Raw genomic sequence first — 19,819 nt, 5'->3', positions numbered from 1 at the left:
TAGAGGTCATGAACTATTTCGTCCTTGAATTGATAATAATGAATTTTAAATAACGGGGACTAGAATGTAAACTCTGAACTGTAGAATAATAGTATTCTACCGACGCGGTTTGAACTAATTCAGTCTACCGGTTCAATAATAGTACGAGAAGGTATGGAAATTAATGCTAAAATACTTTTTTTTTATGTTTAAATTATAGCCGATTCATGGATTCCAAATTCTCTAGCCATCTATGAACAAATGGGCGAACTAATCGGGCCGTTTCTTTAATTGTTAGTATAAGAACCTTTAAAATGATCAATTAATTTGAATTAAACAATATAATGTCATAGAGGTGTTTCTTAAACCACAGAATTTGTAATGAATATCTCTTACTTATTTAAATTTACTCTCTTACTTATTTTTCGAAAAGAGCATAGTAGCGTCATCTATCGGAAAGCAGCGAAAACTACTTACTGATCCTTAGGCAGTCGGTAAATTGTTAAGTAGCTTTCGCTGTTCTCTGATAGGTAGCGCTGATGTTCCCCTGTTTAAATCTTCACAGTTTGATGAATGAGGAAAGAATGAATGTTCAGGAAAGTTATTTGAATTTTGTTTATAAAAATAATTTATGAGCGAAAACGACTAATAAAGGCGGCGTCGACAATTTCTTCTTTATGGACATTTTCTTCCTTATCGACCTCGACGCTGGTCGCTACATGTTTCAGAAAATCGATCGGTAAGTTGTTGAGTAATTTCAGCAGTTTTTGAAGAGATGGCACTGGAGTCGAATTTCAAAATAGTTCATTTATAGCGGTCTTTTTAAAACACAGGTTTGTCAAACAATGATATTACTAACTATAAATTGATATTTGTGGGGTGATTCAGATAGTAAACAATTCCGAACAATGAAAATTCATAATAAACATAACGAACTATTTTTATTATGTATAATCAAAGTTTTAAGTCAATTATATTTTTACGTAAATGCAATTTATTTAAAAAGTACAATATAAACTTACTTTTTTACATAGTCTCAAAGGAGATATACAGAAAACACCGTTACCTAACTTTGCAATAGCACATTAAACTATAAATTCTGTATTTATTACATAATAATAATAATATTCATATTATTCTTAATTTGAAAACAAGAAATCATTTTAAGAACAAAATCATTTTAAAAACAAAATCATTTGCATCAACTCGTAGGACATAATCTACTATAATAAATATAGTAAGTTTATAAGTATTTTAAGCATTAATTGCTATTTATTTCATACAACTAAAATATATTTTGAACTGAAACAAAAAAAATATATAATTTCCCCTTTGTGACCCATGCAATAGAGTGACATAATGATAACAGTATTTGGAAAAATAAACAAAAAAAAAAAAACGAGATTTGTAATCAACATGATTAATTTATAGAACGAAAATCTTAGTATGAAGATTTAAACTGAGAAGTGGAAAAAGGGCGTTGTGATTGAAAATTAGAATTTTGAAACTGCCAAGATCCTACATTGTTCCCACTTTTCCAAGTACTACTTGATTGTGGTTTCATGTCCATATCGTTTTGAGAAAGCCAACGTGATTCTCCAACGTTTTGAACGCTATTATTTTGCCACTGAGATTTGTTACTAAAAGATGATCCCTTGTTTTGCCAATTATCTTTGTTTTTTGACCACATATCTCCCTGTTGTTCGTTATCTCTTGTCCACGTAGATGATGCAGTGGCAGTTTCAAATTTCTGCCATCTTTCTTTAAAATCTAAAGTGCCATCATCGCCCCAAGGATCTTTTGCATCCTCTGGTAAATCATCCTCTTTATCGCAGTGTTTCCAGGATTCCTTAACATTTAATGACTCCCATCGAACTTTATTTTTATTATCTACCCAAGGTTCTTTATACGTCGTAAAAGTTTCTTTCCCGCGAATATTCCAATTCTCGTTACTACTTCCCGGCATATTCGACGCGTTTGACCATCTATTATCTAAACCTGATGACCATGTTTCTTTGATCATAGCTTTTGCGGATGACTGTTGAGAATTCCAATTATTTTCATTACTACACCATGTATCATTACGAATAGGATCTTTAGCATTCCACTTTTCTTGATTGAAAGATTTCCGCTGCCTCTCATTGCATGCAGCTTGTTCCCAACTGTTAATAGATGTTATATTTTTTTCATTTCGCCAGACATTTTGTTGGGGTACCCTTTCAACAGGTCGGGACCAAGTAGCTTGTTCAATTGCTCCTCTACTTGGTATATCCCAGTCATCTGTATATTTTTGTGGAGATGATTGGCCTCTTTGAGGGGACTGCGGTCTTTTTGATAGCGACGGAGGACATTCCATTAAAAATCTCTGCGGTGATCCTCCACGCCTAGAAAGTAACAATTCTTGTCTACCGGAAGATATCATTCGATCGGGAGAAGGAATTTGTCTTCTAGGAGGTGATATTGGTCGTCCCATTGGCGATGGTTGTCTTCTAGAAGGGGACATAGTTGATCTCATAGTAGACATTTGCTGTCGCGATGGCGATATCTGACGTCTTAATGGCGACATCGGTCGATTTAGGAGCATCTCAGTTCGTCGTGGTGGTGATAAAGGTCGTCTTGAGGGAGATGTCTGACATTTCAGGGGAGAACGTTGTCTGTACATTGATGGCAGGGGACGGCGAAGAGGAGAAAAGTGTCGTCTAGGAGGAGAACATGGACGTCTTGGTGGAGACAATAACGGACGTTTTGGAGAAAGTCTTTCAGGAGGAGTTATTCGATGTTTCATTGGAGATATATTTCTCCTCATAGGTGAGACTGATTTCTTTATATTGCCCATCTCTGACCAACGGTTTCTGTTAAAAAATTCTTGAGCTTGTTGTTGGCGCACGTCAGCTTCGTATTGCTCTGGCGTCATACGGAAAGATCTTTCTTCTCTGTGATTAATTACTGATGATACTGGCATAATTATATTTGGTTCTAACGGTGGTATATTGTGTTTTTTATATATTGGTTTTAAACTAAGTTCTTCGTTAACTACAAACTTCTTGTTTGGCGCTGTAATTAAAATATCCTGAGAACCCATTTCTTGAACATAACGACCTTTCAAAAGAGGATCGTCTTGTTTATTTTCCCTTTGATTTAAATTTACATTTTCTGGTGGTGCGATACGATCCCAAACGGAACGCGGAAGTTGACTTTGGAGTTTATTCGTTTGTTCTAAAACCATATTTAACATATTTTGTAATTGTTTAGCAGTATTTACATCAACGGTCGGTGCTGGTCCACTTAATTTTTCTTTTGCTATTTCTAAAAGTGCCTGATGCTCTTTTACAGTCTGAGCAACATCTGTATCAAACCTATTACTAGATAATCTTTCCCTTAAATCAGTTTGCTCTTTGGGTTCCCGCATCTTTTTTTCATATAAAGGATTGGGACGAAATTGCGAATTTTCTGTCATCCACTCCTTTTTCTTTTTCATGGGTAAATCTGCAATTATAACAAAAGTTTATTAAAAACAGAAAATCAGTAATTTGTCGAGTCTCACGTCGACCGGACGACCGCAAAGACGTGTTATGATAACAGTATCACCGCGTGTGTCATATATACAGTGTGTGTTTCAGTGAAAGTGGCACAAACGAGGCACCGGTGTTAGTGCCTTCGCGGCAACCGGCCCCGTATACACATATACGGGATAAAACCAACCATAACGAAGTTAACAATGGATCACCAGTAAACAAACGAGACTTTTGAGTACAGAGGCATCTCATCCATAACCACACAACGGGAAAAAGCCTAACTCAAAATAATTCGGTACCAGACAAATCTTACGCTCACAATGCAAAATACGAATCTAATCCCACCAAAGAACAAGTCATTATTTCCAAAGCAATAGACGGCATTAGTATTAAAGAAGAGTATTAAGTATTAAGTATTAGTATTAAAGAACAGGCCTGTGCAGTAGGAAAGATAATAGGCCCGAAATCAATAAAATTCATATCAAGAAAATCAAACGGCAAAGTATGTATCCATTTAGATAGAAAGGAACCAGTGACTTTCCTAACCGCCAACAATACAATTGAAATAAAACCTATGCTAACACCGGCTCAACGAATAATTTTATCCAACGTCCCTCCTATTATACCCAATTCAACAATAGAAAACACATTCAAACAAAACAACGTTTGACTTTATTCAAGAATATCTTACCTAAAAGCAGGAATGACCGAACCAGAATATTTACATATAAAGAATCAAATCAAAATATTACAGAAACCAATGTTAACCCAATCCCCAACGCCACCTCTCAACTACAATGGTCGATAAATAGGAACTATAGTCCGTCCAACGAGACGAGTCAGTAAATGTATACAAATTCTCAGGCGCGAAGCAGGATCGGCTTACGGTATATCGATCCCTGTATACTAAAAAATAAAAAGCTACTTCTTTTGAAACAATCATAATAGGTGTAGTCATCTCCCAAAATCATGACAAATAAATTTTGCGCACCCTATATGCAGAAATTTGTTATGATCGCGGTGTGCGTATTTGAAAAACGCCAAATTCCCTCTTGGCTTTCCAAGCAAGGGCCAACGGCAAAAGACCGCCTAAAGTTGGCCCTGAACTCGACAATTGACAGCCAATAGTAAGAGCCGCTACATCCATCACGTGAACATCACGCTGTTTTGTTTACATTTACTGACTCGTTTCGTTGGACGGACTTATAGGAACACATCAGAAACTGAAACATCTGAAATACCATCTGAAGAACAACTGGTGGAACCAGCAACAGAACCATCGAAGATCCAAACCGTATTAAAAGACCCTTACTGCACTCATCAAACGATACCAATTCCAATTATGTAAATCTGGATGAAATTATCTTCCCCACGCCACTATCAACCAAAACTTAAAAAAAAAAAAAATTGCCACTACAAAGAAGAAGGTAATTCAACCTACATATGCGTCCTACGTCACCAATGGATCATGAAAAAATAAAAGAAAAACTCAAACCAGAAAATCAAGAAATCGAACTTCATAATGAAAAATACAGGGTGTCCCGGGTTTTAATGGATAAACTTGGGAAGCATATCCTACATGTGAAAATAAGAAAAAGATATTATTTGAAGTTTATTCAGAAACGCTTTATTACAAAGTTATAAGCAAATAAAGTTGGATTTGATAACGGCGGATTTTACTTTAACTGAACATTGAAAGGTCGAACGTGTTTATCTTATTTGCCTATTCATGTAATGTTTACTATTTTGATATGATTTGCTGTTAGTGTTAACGACCATTAACGGATTAATATCTCCGTTACTGAAATGCAACAAAATTATGAAAAGATTTATTGTAATAAGCTTCATAAAAAATCGATGTCAAGCTTGTATTTGCGCCCAAGGACGACATTTTGAAATAATCCGATAAACATGCTCGACCTTTCAATATTCAGTAAAGTAAAATCCGCCGTCACCAATTCTAACTTTATTTCTTTATAACTTTGTAGTAAAGCGTTTCTGAGCAAACTGCAAATAATATTTTTTTCTTATTTTCACTTGTAGGATATGCTCCCCAAGTTTGTCCGTCCATTAAAACATGGGACACGCTGTATATTCAAAACCAGGCACAGCCCATACAGCCCAGGACCACGTAAGAGATACCATAAACTTCCTCAAGGAGATAAACGTATTCAACGAAATATAACGCCTAAGCACACATCCGTCGCCAATGACCTCGCAGTCGATGCGACGTAAAACATCCAAAAGAAGAAGAAGTAATTTGGCGTTTTAACTACATTTTAAATAGTTTTTAAAGCTTACCTTTAATTCCAGATTTGTTAAACTTTTTCATCAATTTCTTTGGAGGTACTTCTCCTTTATCAGGGGAATGTGAACGCTTTCCTTTGAAAACGTTTTTCACAGGATTCGCAGTATTCATTGTATAAAGCGTTTTCTTTAATGAAGCTTTTGATTTCTTCGAAGAATATTTCATCAGTGATTTATTAAAATTCTTCTTCATTTGTGTTTTAACACCTTTCTTATTTGCATTATTTGCGTTTTGTTCATTTGCCTGTTCATGATTGTTTTTACTATCTGATGCCTTGAAGCTTTCCTCTAAACCTTTTTGGAACCATTGTTGATTAACTTTATTTATCATTCGTCGTTGTAACAAAATAACTGCTTCAAAATGAGGACCAACAGGTAAAGTATCAACTACGCGCGCCATAACAGGAATAAATGGTAGTCCATTAACATTATCCATTGGTCGAGCTAATTCTAGTATACCACGTACTGACTGTTTAGTCAATGTAGTTATCATCACTATTCGTTTAAGAGATGGAATTTTTCTGAGACATGTCATTACTTCAGTAGCTATAAAATATAAATACACATGTATACATATATTTTACTATTGATAAAACAATATGTAACGATTATTTTAAAGCAAATTGGAAAATGAAATTTGGTAATTATTTACTTTAGCGATTCTTCACTGATTTCGATGACCTTGAAATATGTTGTCAAGGTCACTGTTCTGAATATTTTTTTCTCTACCGCCGCTTCTTGCATTAATACAAGAATAGTTGCATTTCTTGGTATAATGGCAGACATTTTTCCAATCTCTATTAATAATAATAATAATAATAATAATTAAGAATAAAGTTTAATATTTTATCTCCAACTCAACCCGAGGCTAATTCAGACAAAACTGTTTTTGCAAATATTTCGAAAATGAAGGGCGAGCGGTGGTAACATGTATTGAGAAAAAATGTTCAAAAGAGTGACTTTGACAACATATTTCAAGGTCATCGAAATCGGCGAGGAATCGCTAAAGTAAATAATTACCTATAATTTTTCTAAAAAAAAGCTTTGTAGTAATATCAATTTTTTAAAATTTGTTAATATTTTATAAAAACAGTACTTTTATCAACAAATGATTGAAAATAATTTATATACAATATATTTGATACAAACCTCGGCCAATATTAGTATTTGCATTAATTACTGCACATGCTTTACGGTTTTTCACTGCAGCGATAATTTTATTTGTCACTTCCGTAGGAGTTCCCATAATAAACGAAGCATTTTTTATATTATTCAACTCGCACGTCATTTCAGCTTCTTCTACCTCAGAAGGAGAATCTATTCCTATAACTTGTTGACATTTCTATGTCAAGTTAAAATAATTTTAATGTATAACAATATTAAAATACATAAAAATAAAATGACTTTTAGTAAAAATGTAACTTGTATACTCACGGATGCCATCATTAATCCAATAAGACCAATGCCACAACCTATTTCAAGTACTGTTGTCTTTGGAGTAGGCATAAGTAATTCTATTACCGCATTTGTTACATTTTCCGCTCCTGCAGTATTTGACCAAAAGTTTGTTTTAGGTGCAAGTTGTATTTTTAACCCACCCACAACTTCATCTAAAGCTTCTGATCCCACTAAAAATGTTGTGTCCGTGACAACGGTATCGTTACATCTGAAATGAAAAAGAATAAAGTATCTTAATAAGATTCAGACGATTTAAATGTCGGTTCCAAATTACGAAATTTATGAAACACACTTACTTGTTCATAGACTTGCAATAAAGGGACTTCACATTGCAATCTTTTCCAGCTCCAGATTCATAAACTTGCTTCAAACGATCCATGGTTGAACAACTAATATTTTTACCAGTCGCAAATAACATAAGCTCATCCATACTGTTGCAACGTACTAATAACCCCAGCCACTCCTGTTTTCCTTCGTTGTTAATTTCTTTTCTAACTTCTGGTTTCAAAGATATATCATCAGCAAAGTCTTCATTTTTAGAATTTTGTGCATTTGATTGCTCTGTTGTTTGAAGAAACTCTTCAAATACCTATAGAAACGTAATATAAGTTGGTAGCTTCATTAGTAGATTTGAACGCATACTGTGAATATGTGAACATAAATTTAAAAAAAAATAAATGTATTATGCTATCAAAAAAAATTAAATATACCTTTACAGCACGCAAGACAAAAGATGGAAATTCGACTTCATTGTTTGTATTAGTATTACATACAGTACTTGCTTCCAATTTCCAGACAACTTCTGTATTTTTATTATCAGTAGCATCAGCATCAACATTATTTGTCTTGCTAGTAAGCTCTTGTAACTTTTTTTTAACGCCTAGACATATGGTTATTCAAAAAGTTTTGAGAATATTTGGGGAACATTTGACAAAATTAATTTTACCAGTCTTTAAGAAAGTACTCACAGACGAATTTCCAACGATTTGCGTATGGTTTATCCAAGCGACAGGGTTGAGTTGGTTGTAACTTACAGAGAGCAGAACCATTTGCTTTTTCTTCCCCCTCTAACCATTTTTCATAACATGGATAAGAAATTCCCAAAACTCTAGCAACTTTTGATAATCGTTCTTTTACAATTGTTTCTTTTTCAGCAAGCTATAAATAGTTATAAAATTAAAATAATAAGTACTTAATAATTTTATTAATTATGTGGTAATAAATTTGATAGATTATGAAATGTACATGTTATAAGATACTGATATTCATATTTTGTATTACCTTCTTTTTATACCAGTCATTCGTTTTAGGTTCTTTCATTGCTTCTTGTTTAAGATCTTTCTTATTGTCATCAAATATCTGCTGACTAACATAATTGTCTTTACTTATTTCAGTAATTATCTCTATGTCTGAACTAGATGCGTTTTTATCTATTAATTGATCACATTCCTCTTGTCCTTGAAAATCTGAAGTATCCAAATCTTCAATATCCTTTAAGTGAAGTAAAACATCTTCATCTGTTATATCTTTTTGTTCATCTAGTTGATCTAAATTAATATCAGCTGTAAAATCAATTGATTCCACATTTAATTGTTGTGGATATTTAGCTTCCGTATTTAATGTATCATTGTCAATGTTACTCATATCATTTTCAGTGTTACTTTTATCATCTTCAATAATACTTATATCATTTTCAGTGTTACTTTTATCGTTTTCAGTGTTACTTTTATCGTTTTCAATGATACTTATATCATTTTTAATGTTACTTGTGTTGTCTTCAATGTTAATCGTATCATTTTTAACATTATTTTCAATGTTTGAATTATCTACTAATGAGTTATTCACAGAATCTATTGGTATCACATCTTTATTTTGTTCCATATTTTCATTCTGTGCATTATCATTAGGAAGTGCTACGACTGTATTTTGCTTTTTCACATTAACATTATTATCTGCACACTTATTTTGTGCAATATTAAGTGCCTCTTCTTCTTCGTGACATTCATCTACTACCTCATAGTTTTCTCCCTCGATCGTAACTGCTCCTGAATTTTCTGTAACACATTTACGAGTCACATTAATACTGTAGATTAACTATTTTAAACACAGCAGATTTTTATGACTAAAAATTGAAAAACGGTATGCTACAATATTGGATATTTGAAGATGTTCATATTAAACTACAGGAAACATTGAGATATAAAGTAAATACTTACCCATTTTGTTGTCAATCTTTAAATAAGAATTTCCACCTTTAGGATTTTCAAGACAAATGACACTTGGATTAAAATGATACTGATGTTGTATGCAATACTGATAAGTAATTTATTACGCAATTGACGCATATATATAGATAGTTAATCAATGAATAGAATTAAATTGAAGCTTTTATCGGATACTCCACTGTTATTATACCCTCTTGGTTCATCATAATTATGTTACCTAAACCACAGTATTCATAAAAAATAATCTTTTACCACGTAAAAAACTATATATATGCATATATCGCGTTGTAACGTGGATTTATTTTCACGAAATTTCTTTATAATTTGTTGGTTGCAAGATTATACAAAATCTTTACTTTAGTTCACCGCTACGTTTTACGCTAAGCAAAATTTAATCGCGCAAGGGGCAATAACGAAAATGGCGTTCCAAAAATAATCGATTAATCCAAGACATAACATAACGTTACATTTTTCAATTTGTAAACTATAAAATAAGTTGGGCTAATAAACAGTTTTATTTTTTTTATATCAAACAGTTTTATTGTATCCTTATTGAATTAAATATTGATAAGATGCATAAGAATTCTGTTGAAGAAGAATATATAACAATTTTAAATAATTAAAAATGATAAACTATTGATATTTTTATATAATAAAAAGGTAGTCTGTTAATTTGTTTATATATGTAGAATTATTTGTAACTAAAATTTTATTTCCTTATTACGTATATATATTTATATGCATACTCTGTTTCAGAAGACCTTGCTTATACTTAAATACATTGTGTTCCAGATGGCGTCCCATCCATAGTACAATTCTTCTTGATGAAGTTTTCATTCTAATCTACTGATTTAATATGGTTAAGTAGAAAACACGTAAGTAGAATTGATGGATTCCATTAGCTTGTGCGTTTAATTCCACTTCCAGATAGAAAATTGGAGATGCTTGTTATAAGTTAAGCTTGGTAATTACAACATTAAAACAATGGAAGTAACTTCTTCAAGTGAGTGAAAAGAAAAATTAAACGTATAACTTATACTTTTGGCCATTGTGATGATTCTGAACAGAATTACATGTTGTAAACATTCTGTTTTTTGTGTAAACATTGAATTATTTTACATTTAACATTACAGCTATTTGTTCTTAAGATTTATTATTTGCATAATGCAATCACTTTGATAATGATTATCACATCATCTCAATGGAATCAAAGAGTGATTTACACAGCTCTATTTAAGCAAAACCGTATGTCCCAAACTACTGTAGAATAAAACTTTTTACAGATTTTCAAGAGGTCCTGGCAGAATTGGATGACATTTTAAAAAATGCCTCTTTCCTTGGAATTGATGGAGAATTCACAGGACTTAATTCAGGACCTGATGCTGGTGCCTTTGATACACCTGCTCAATATTATGCAAAATTGAGAGCAGGTTCAATGGACTTTCTTCTTATACAATTTGGCCTTTCTGTATTTACATTTAATAAGGAAACAAATAAGTATGTTTTTGTTTCTCATTTACATCTAATTTGCATTAAAACTAAATATTTTTAATATGAAATTAATTCATGCTTTTCATATGAGCTATAGAAAAATTGAGTTCAAGCTAATTCATTATTACATCTTTTTTAAGGTACAATCAGCGCTCATACAACTTTTACGTTTTTCCGCGGCCGCTAAATCGCGCAGCGCCTGATTGCAGATTTATGTGTCAAACCTCATGTATGTCGTTTTTGGCTAGTCAAGGATTTGATTTTAACAAACTTTTCAAACTGGGTATTCCTTATCTAACTGTAACCGAAGAAGAAAAGTTAACAAAACGTTTAGAAGAAAAGCAAAAGATAAAGGATGAAACACCAGAATTAATACCTATTTCAGATGATGATAGACCTCAAATTGAGGATATTTGGTAAAATCATTAGCAGTACTTCTATTTTGATAAACCGGCTAAAATTAAATTGTGGTTCGTTTCAGTTCAAGGATAGAAGAGTTTATTACTTCTGAAACTGAAGAATTGTTAATAGAGAAGTGTAACGCTTACATTAGACGGTTAGTGCATCAAGAAGTAAGGATAAGGTGGCCAAATAAATTGAAAGTTGAAAGTAGAATGGATAATTTTGGGTGCAGTCTTGCAATACAAAGATTAGGAACCAAAGAAGAAGAGGAACAGAAGGACACTCTGAAAAGAGAAAAGGAAAAGTTAGAGATTAAGCAAGCTGTTGGATTAAGTATACTTATGAGGAAAATCGCAGACTGTGTAAGTTTCGCTAATTAATTATGAAGAGTAAAGTAGAATATGATGTGTCATATAGTGAAACATATCTTTGTTGCAGGGAAAGTTAATAGTTGGTCACAACATGTTGTTAGATCTCTGTCATATAGTCCATCAATTTTTCGGACATTTACCGGAAAGTTATTTGGAATTTAAGACGCTTCTTCATAGTTTGTTCCCTAAGTAAACATTCTTCGTTCTTTTTTATTTTTTAGATACGTATGGAACAAACAATATAAGTACGATAATTTCATTGCAGGATCTTGGACACAAAAATAATTTGTCATTCGCCACAATTTAGGGAACACGTACCATTGTCGAATCTAAATGTATTACTAGAAACAATCAGTAAATCCCCATTTAAAATGCCAGAAGTAGAATCCGTCGATGGTAGAAGTTATTCGACATTAGTGGAAAAATGTCACGAGGCAGGTTATGATGCATATATTACTGGAATATGTTTTATAGCACTATCGGATTACTTAGGTCAGCAGCTGATATTTTTTTATAGAGCTTACACGTTTTTGTGAAACCTATTTATTTATAAAATATTAATTATTTTAGGCACTTTACAAACACCTGAAGTTTCGGTAGTTCTATCGGATTCGCCTTTGCTTAACCCGTTCTTAAACAAGTGAGTGCAATTATTTTCTATATTGTATTAATTGATGTATATTTTGATAGTATAAAACTTTTTATTTTATTTACAGACTCATTATAGCAAGATTAAAAGATATTCCATATATAAATCTTATTGGAGACGATCGTAAGTTTTTTTATATCACTTCTTCATGCTTAAATCTTAGTATAAATTTAATGTATTCTCTTGATTTAATTTTAGCAAATCCTAGCAGAGATCATGTGTTTCATTTAACATTCCCAAAAGACTGGAAACTCAATGACATATGCCAGCTATTTAGTCCATTTGGTGAGTGTTGTATTATGATTAACTTTTCATTTATTTTTACTTATTTAATATAAAAAGTCTTATTAATTGTGTTATAGGAGGCGTATACGTGTCGTGGTTATCCGACACGACAGCATACGTAGGACTAAATCGTCGCGAACAAGTTAATGCGGTAGTGAAAAATCTCTGTAAAACAAGTGCATATACGATACAAAGGTACGCCGAATACCAATCATCTTTAGACGTGAACATTAGTACAGGAGAACGAAAAAGAAAATTATCTTCATTTGAGTAAGTAGATACTAATATTTACATATATTTTATAATCTTATATTCTCTTCAAGATTTCAAGATTACTATCTGCAATTGGAATTTGACGTTCTAATTTCAATAAATCATTTTCTCATTTCACAAGTATTAACATTTGTAATTATAAACAGAATTCTTGTTCGATTAATTTATCGCTTCTTGTTTATATATTTTACTTAATCGTCATAATTCTCTTTAATCAATTTCGACGCTGCTGAAGAGCGCTCGCAACGAAATTGTCTCTGATATAGTAAAGTAACAAAAACAGGAAATCTAGTGGTCCATTTTGGCCACATTTATTTTCAGTTTCGAATATGATGCAAAGGTCGATGCTACGCATTGGCGTAACTAGGATCTTAAAAGATTTTACTAGGATAAGAATTGGGCATTCTCCAATTTTACATTGTTACTAACAGAGATGACCTTTAGTAAGTTCGGCAATTTCTGTGATTTATGACTCAAGCTATTAATCAATTATTTTTCGTAGGATTACAAATAAATTTTTTAGAATTTTTAATTTTAAATAATCCAACTGGGAACAGTAGTCGTCACCGCAGAGCGCTTTCAACAAAAGGTCCTTTAGGGGAGTGGTCATTATGTTAAATGATTATTAATATTTTTATCGATTCCATGATTGGTTACATAACAGCTTCGAAATTTCGTATGATTTTGATATTTTCATTTGATTTTAATTCCAAATGTTGAATTATATGCCAGGAGCAAAATTCTAAGTTCAGGTCTTCCTTTATTTGGTTTCCAGATTTCATCGAATTGGATGCTGTGTTAACAATTTGGCGTACTGCACGCGGACTTAGTTTTGAAGGGCGACCATTGTGTTTTTGGTGCCGTATTTATGTGGATTATTTATTAATTACACATAATCATTTTTCTAGATCTCTTCCTACTTGTCCATTACAACATTCAATTCCTTTCATACATTTTGTTTTTCCTTTCTCCACTTATGTCAATCTCTTTTTTTTGTATGCATACTGGATATAGATTATTACAATATCGATTTAATTACTCGTCGTCAAAATGATGAAAATTCACCATTAAATGTGACCACGATTTCAATTAATAATAGTAGCGATTCGTTCTTCACTTTACTATTTTGCTGGCTTAACAATTGTAATTCGCATCTTCAAGCGATTTTACAAGAATAGAAGACCATCGTTATTCCTTTTTTTTAATTATTATTCTTTATTAATATATGTACAAAGATTCAGTTTAGATGTTTAATAACTTTTTCGGTCACCTGTAGAATATTCGATTATGCGCGCAAGTTGATAAAGTATTTGTTAACAACGAAAAAAAACGTGATCAGATGAAGATTTTCTAATTGATGATCATAAAAGAGCATCCACTATGCAATGGTTTTCTTTTTTTTTTTGTTATTTGATGTGAAATAAATTTTTTCAAATAATATACAAATTCACTTTATATATTGGTATGTAATTCTACAAAAGAAGAATGAATAGTTTGAGTCATAAATCATGAACATAAATCATCAATTCTATGTAGTAGTGTTCAATAAAACTTCAGCGACGTACAGTGTGATATTTAGGTAATTGATGGGGGCAAAACTGAATTTTTTTCTAGTGTTCCAGAAGTGTACAAATATATTATACATTGATAATAAAATGTATAAGGCGTCGGAAACTGTAAGTATTGTTTTAAAAATTAACCCATAATGATTAATTAGTGGTGTTCGAAGGTCGAGCTAACTACATTCAAGGCTAAATAAGAAGTCTACATACAGTTAGCCCCATAAGTATTAATATGTAAGCGAAGAATATCTATCTAAAATATAAGTTTCAAGTTCCTTATCAATAAGAATACATATGGTATTGACTAAATTTCTGATTAATTTAATCTTTATTACAAAATTACAATTTACTATAAATTAAAAGCAAAATTAAAATTTTCTAAAAACCTATGTCTGCAGTGCTCCCTGGTTGTCTGGAATCATAAAAATCTGTTTGGAACCTAAAGTGTTTAGGAGAACAATGGTAACAGGCAAATGCAAACTCATAATACTTACCTACTCCGTACCACTCAGTTGTCTCATTATCATTAAACTCGATATAAGACAAATGTTATATTAATTATAAGGATCATTGATTTCATAAAATACATATACGTGACCATAGTGATAAAAAGAAGTTTAGAAATCACAAAGTACAATTAATGTTAATATTTTGATAACATAAATGAAGCAGCAAAATCGGAGATGGTACGGTGTCAGAAATATTAATGGGAGTAACTGTATTTTACAGGATTGCTGTGAATGCCGTGGCAATGAGACTGCCGTTCCGAGAAAATGTGCTTAAACTTCTTCAAACGATGAGAAGACTCATTACTACTCGTCTTTGACGATGTTATTCGGAATATACTGAATGGGTTACCTAATATTACGAGTTTTGTAAATATTATTGTTTATAGAGAAAAATGAATTAACATAAAGTGTATTATTTTAAGGAGGATATACCGTGGATCAAACGAGACTTTTTTACTTATAGACTGGCTTCAAATCTTTGAAGCTGAATATTGGTTTCTCAAATGAGAACATGCGTTTTTTTAGAACAAAATTTTTTTATATTTTTTATCTGGGTATAATCATCTCGGTTTTTAAATTTCATTTTATTGACCCATCTTATGTCTTCCTTAAAACCATACTACTTTAACTTATGATTTTCTACACGTAATAATATTGAAATGAAGGTGATAATATTAGGTGACCCAATTTGTATAATGTACCTTACATTTCGGAAACGTCCCCGAAAAATCCAGATCTTAATCCAATTGAGCATTTATGGGCAGAAATTAGGAAGACTATGCCCATGCTTACAACATTTTATTGAATGTTAACTTTATTTTTACAGTAACGATACTTAAGTGTTACTACTGGAATAAAATAATTTTAGAATTAACAATGTGATTTTACTTTGTTAAAATAATAAATATTTGAATGCATTCGAATAATTACTTATTTCATTTATACCTTGAGATATAAGGCATTCTTAAATTGCAATGCAATTGTTAATATGTATTGAATGGTATGTAATTGTGTTAATTTTTTCCGCGATGAGGCCACTGTAAATGTGCAGGGTGCATATCGGTCATCTGAACAGAGGGTCGGAATTATCGAAGTGAACCGACAGTATTTTTGCAAATGGAAAAAGGAATTTATGTAACTAATACATCATATTTTACATTTTTTTTATAGGAGTGTGCCGGCAAAAAGGGAGAAAAGTTCTCTAGCAATGAACGGGGTGAAGACAGAACAGGCCGATGATGGTTGGAAAGTAGCTACTGGTAATAATCGCAAATTATCGTTATTTTTTATTCCTACCCTTACAATATGGCTAACAATGGTTTTCTTCATCCTTTAGAACTTTCAAATTTTTCTTTTCCTTTGCTTATTTTTTTTTTCTTTTTTTTCATTTTAGTATCAAAATTAGTCAGTTTTTATTATTTAATTTTCTACCCAAGTCTCACATCTTTATTTTTTCTGCTCAGGAAAACGACGCCGGAAGCGGAAGGGCTATACAGACATGGACGCCGCTCATGAATCAGACATGAAAAAAGCATTTGCCGAAGCTCGTTCATGGGAATAATTGTAAATAAAAAACTGAAATATCCAATTGGCATGTCTTCTTTGACGACTCCCGAAAGAAAGGAACCCAGTGGTGTTAGATCTGGTGAACGGAGAAAAGTCCTATCTATCGTGATCCAAACATCTCATTTAAAAATTAATGAACCAGTTGACTAGAGTAAGATGGAACACTATTGTTACGTCGAATCGATGGTTGTCGAAAATTGTTAACTGGATGGGATGATACTCAAATCAAAAAGAAACTTTTGATATGTTATCAAAGAATGTGTGTCACAACACAACGGAGCTATATGGGTTTTAGGATTGGAAAAAGGTGAAAAAAGTATGACATGTAATTTAAGATAATAATATTTATTCAATAAATATGAATTATAAAAGATACAAGTTGCTTTGGAAACTTTTAATATAATGTTTGTAAAATTTTGCATAAATTGTAGAGGCAAACATGGAAAAATGAAGTATTAAATAATAATCGATTAAAAATTTAATTTTCTACTACAACGTTTGCAGAATTTTATAAATAATAATAGCTAACTTACAAAATATTAAAAGTAATTTTATACATAATTATACATTACTAACATCCCCCGTCGCGGCTTCGCCCGCATATCATATGCGTAGAATTTGGATTTATTGAAAAGTGATATTATAGAACTTCAGAATATATAATATTATTTGTTTTTTTTTCCCTTGGTAGTAAAAGAAATTGGTGTTTGGAATTACTCGTTCTCGAAAGTCCGACATATAATTGTCCGCGTGAAAAAAAATCTGAGCGTAAGTCGAGTCCTATACATTTAAATGTCTGCCCTTTCACTTTATTTACTGTTATCGGTTAAGTAGTTTTTGAAATTTTTCTGTACATGCAAACAAACGCTGTCTCTTTATATAATAGTATGATGATATGATATGATTATACATTTACGCTATTTTATATATTTTCTAACACTTCGAGTGTAAATATGTACTGGTAATTACTTTTTTTATAACAACAAATATGTTAATCAAACTTGACTTTGAAATTCGTGAAGATCCAATATTTACAAAGAAATCTTTATTTCGAACTCGGTCGTTCGGTATGATACAACCTAATCTCCTTCGTCTTGCTATGTATGAGTAAACAAATCTGTTCGGTTTTCTGGCATTCGGACGAACTTCACGTTGTTCCTTAAACTCAGTTCGAACTTGTCCTACGTGAGAATCAGATCGTCGCGATTTTAAATTTTATCATCAGGAATAGTTAGATATATTTATTTATCGTTCCGTGGCATCGTGTGTGTTTAAATTAAATTATTGGACTATTAAACAATGAATTATTATGTGCACGGTAGGAATTTAAAAAGATGTTTAAATTCATATAGTTAAGTCACTTCTTCGCTTTAAATCCTACTTATAATACTTATGACCAGAAGTGTACGTTAGATTGTTTCATACACAAATAATGTTTAATTTGAAATTGTTTTCGTGGTTGAAGAATTTAGATGAAAATTCACGGTTAAACAAGATGCGAAGAATTCTGTTACGTTTTGAAAACCCAGAAGCTCAAGGTAGCGAAAATATCGAGACGACACCGTTGCGTGGAAACACGGTTAGGTTCCCGCGTTTGCGTCTCCTGGACCAAAACTTCGAACCGGTAAGTACCTAGTGTCTAATTGTTTCTACATTTACTTGTTCGTGTTATTTATATTAATGGTCAATCGTACGGAGAAACTGAAAAATTACAGACGAGTATAGGTCCTTGTCTCTTCTTGGCGCTCTTGTTTTGAAGAGACAAGGACAGCGCGATAGTCAAGCAGCCATATTGGCATACGAACGATTCAAATATTTTTCTAATGAAATATTCTTTGTAATATTATACAGCGATGCGAGAAATGCGAACGACGTACGTGTTTTGCGTTTAGAGAAAAATAATATTTATTTTTCCTTCATCTATGTTTCCAAATTATCTTAAACTAATTTCCGCTAGCATCGACGTTCGAAAGGTAGTCTAAATCAAAGTTTATTTCGAAACGCACCACTGTCAGGTCTGATTCGATTCCAAGCTTGATTTGCAAAGTTGCTAACGATGATAAGCGTTGGACATTTTTGGGATTTCGGAGGGCATTCCTTTTTTGAAAGCAAGGCACATGCCGCATAGAAACCCCAACCCTGTCGCAACGAACTCAACCACTGATTTGGAGATTTTCATTCCTGAAATAAAATCGTATCTTTAGCTTTTCTTACGTGCATACCTTTCAAGTAAATTAAAGTTAGCTTATTTTATTTTCGCTCAAGATGAAAGCTTCGTATTAAGAGCAAGTTTTCTATCTGAAATCCATCGGACTCCGTCGCATTGTTATGCTGTTGAAGCATATGGAATCATATAATCGAAAATTTTTACGAATTTCATATTTCTTTCATTTTTGTTTAAACAAGTTTTTGAAATACTTTAAAATGTAGGAACAGAAAGCACCATAGAAGGGCGTGCGGCTTTATATTAGCTACAATATACTGCCTTTCAGTGTTATAATTTCTTCGAGTTCTATAAGCCACAAGATTTACAATGCTCAACAGCACAACACAATGATACGACTTTGTTCCCCCCACGTAATACTTCTTATCTAGATGAGCGTTTCTTTTCGATCGGGGTTGAAAACAAACGCGATTTGCGACCAGTTTCGCTCTGTCACTACGGCTCTTTCAACTAATCAATCGTTCACAAAAACACAGCTTGATTGTTGCTGATACGAAAGTTGATCAAATGCAAACCGGAATTTTGTCGAAACTCAATTTACTTTTAAAACAGACAGTCATTTGTTTATGTAATATCCTATAACGTTTAAGCACTCTTTCCAATAGATTGATCATCTTTTTAATTCTGATTTATACGAATTCTTCTTGGTTGAAATCCATTGCACAGAGATTTTTCGAAACTTCAACTTTATCGCAGTTTATTCTTATTTTTTCACTAAATTCATTCGCTAGCATCAGCCACTCACTTTTGATAAGATTACGAATATCACGAATTTCAATTTATATTTGATTCATCGTCGGAAGCGCGTGTTTATTGCTGCGTGTGCTGAAGGTAACTTGGGACTTAGCAGGCCAGTAGGATTCATACACAGCCACCACAGGACCACTAAGGCCCAAATCACCCTCAGCCTTAACCGGTGCCTACGTACAGGGCAGCATCCATAACTGGACTGGTAGATCTTCGGTTCCCCGTTTCATCCTATTTGTATTGTTACTCTCCTTGT

General features: G+C 32.4%; 3 protein-coding genes across 9 annotated transcripts in view; 2 read left to right on the top strand and 1 right to left on the bottom strand.

The window, feature by feature from the left end:
- Positions 1-978: 978 nt before the first annotated feature.
- LOC114872514 lies at positions 979-9,576 on the bottom strand. The gene is made up of 9 exons (XM_029179775.2): positions 9,476-9,576; positions 8,541-9,313; positions 8,228-8,417; positions 7,970-8,139; positions 7,556-7,848; positions 7,236-7,467; positions 6,951-7,143; positions 5,796-6,347; positions 979-3,465 (listed from the first exon to the last, which is right to left on the bottom strand). Exons 1-9 carry the CDS (start codon positions 9,477-9,479, stop codon positions 1,421-1,423), a joined length of 4,452 nt encoding a protein of 1,483 aa, XP_029035608.2. The 5' UTR covers positions 9,480-9,576; the 3' UTR covers positions 979-1,420.
- Positions 9,577-10,314: 738 nt separating this feature from the next.
- Positions 10,315-16,967, top strand: LOC114872515 (poly(A)-specific ribonuclease PARN-like). Of its 6 annotated transcripts, none has more exons than XM_029179778.2 (12): positions 10,316-10,487; positions 10,768-10,981; positions 11,116-11,391; positions 11,457-11,739; positions 11,816-11,937; positions 12,014-12,240; positions 12,319-12,388; positions 12,465-12,520; positions 12,596-12,682; positions 12,760-12,952; positions 14,916-14,979; positions 15,247-15,949. In XM_029179778.2, exons 1-12 carry the CDS (start codon positions 10,469-10,471, stop codon positions 15,298-15,300), a joined length of 1,665 nt encoding a protein of 554 aa, XP_029035611.1. In that variant the 5' UTR covers positions 10,316-10,468; the 3' UTR covers positions 15,301-15,949. The 6 variants fall into 6 exon arrangements, with proteins under 6 accessions (XP_029035610.1, XP_029035611.1, XP_029035613.1 ...); XM_029179780.2 differs by having other exon boundaries at positions 10,317-10,487; positions 14,916-14,986; positions 15,247-15,332; XM_029179776.2 differs by lacking the exons at positions 14,916-14,979; positions 15,247-15,949 and adding exons at positions 16,197-16,285; positions 16,490-16,967 and having other exon boundaries at positions 10,319-10,487.
- Positions 16,968-17,651: 684 nt separating this feature from the next.
- Positions 17,652-19,819, top strand: part of LOC114872494 (protein cortex-like) — a 98,529-nt gene continuing 96,361 nt past the window's right edge. Inside the window, exons 1-2 of one of the 2 annotated variants that reach the window (XM_029179743.2) lie at positions 17,652-17,910; positions 18,058-18,216. In XM_029179743.2, coding sequence (XP_029035576.1) covers positions 17,902-17,910; positions 18,058-18,216 — 168 coding nt within the window. In that variant the 5' untranslated portion in view covers positions 17,652-17,901. Of the gene's footprint in view, positions 18,217-19,819 lie in introns of both variants that reach the window. The other variant, XM_029179742.2, reaches the window with a different exon arrangement.

This window comes from Osmia bicornis, chromosome 3 (genome assembly GCF_907164935.1).
Source record: "Osmia bicornis bicornis chromosome 3, iOsmBic2.1, whole genome shotgun sequence".
Classification (NCBI taxonomy): domain Eukaryota; kingdom Metazoa; phylum Arthropoda; class Insecta; order Hymenoptera; family Megachilidae; genus Osmia; species Osmia bicornis.
Note: the sequence above shows the minus strand (reverse complement) of the source record. Positions and strands in the feature narration are given on the sequence as shown.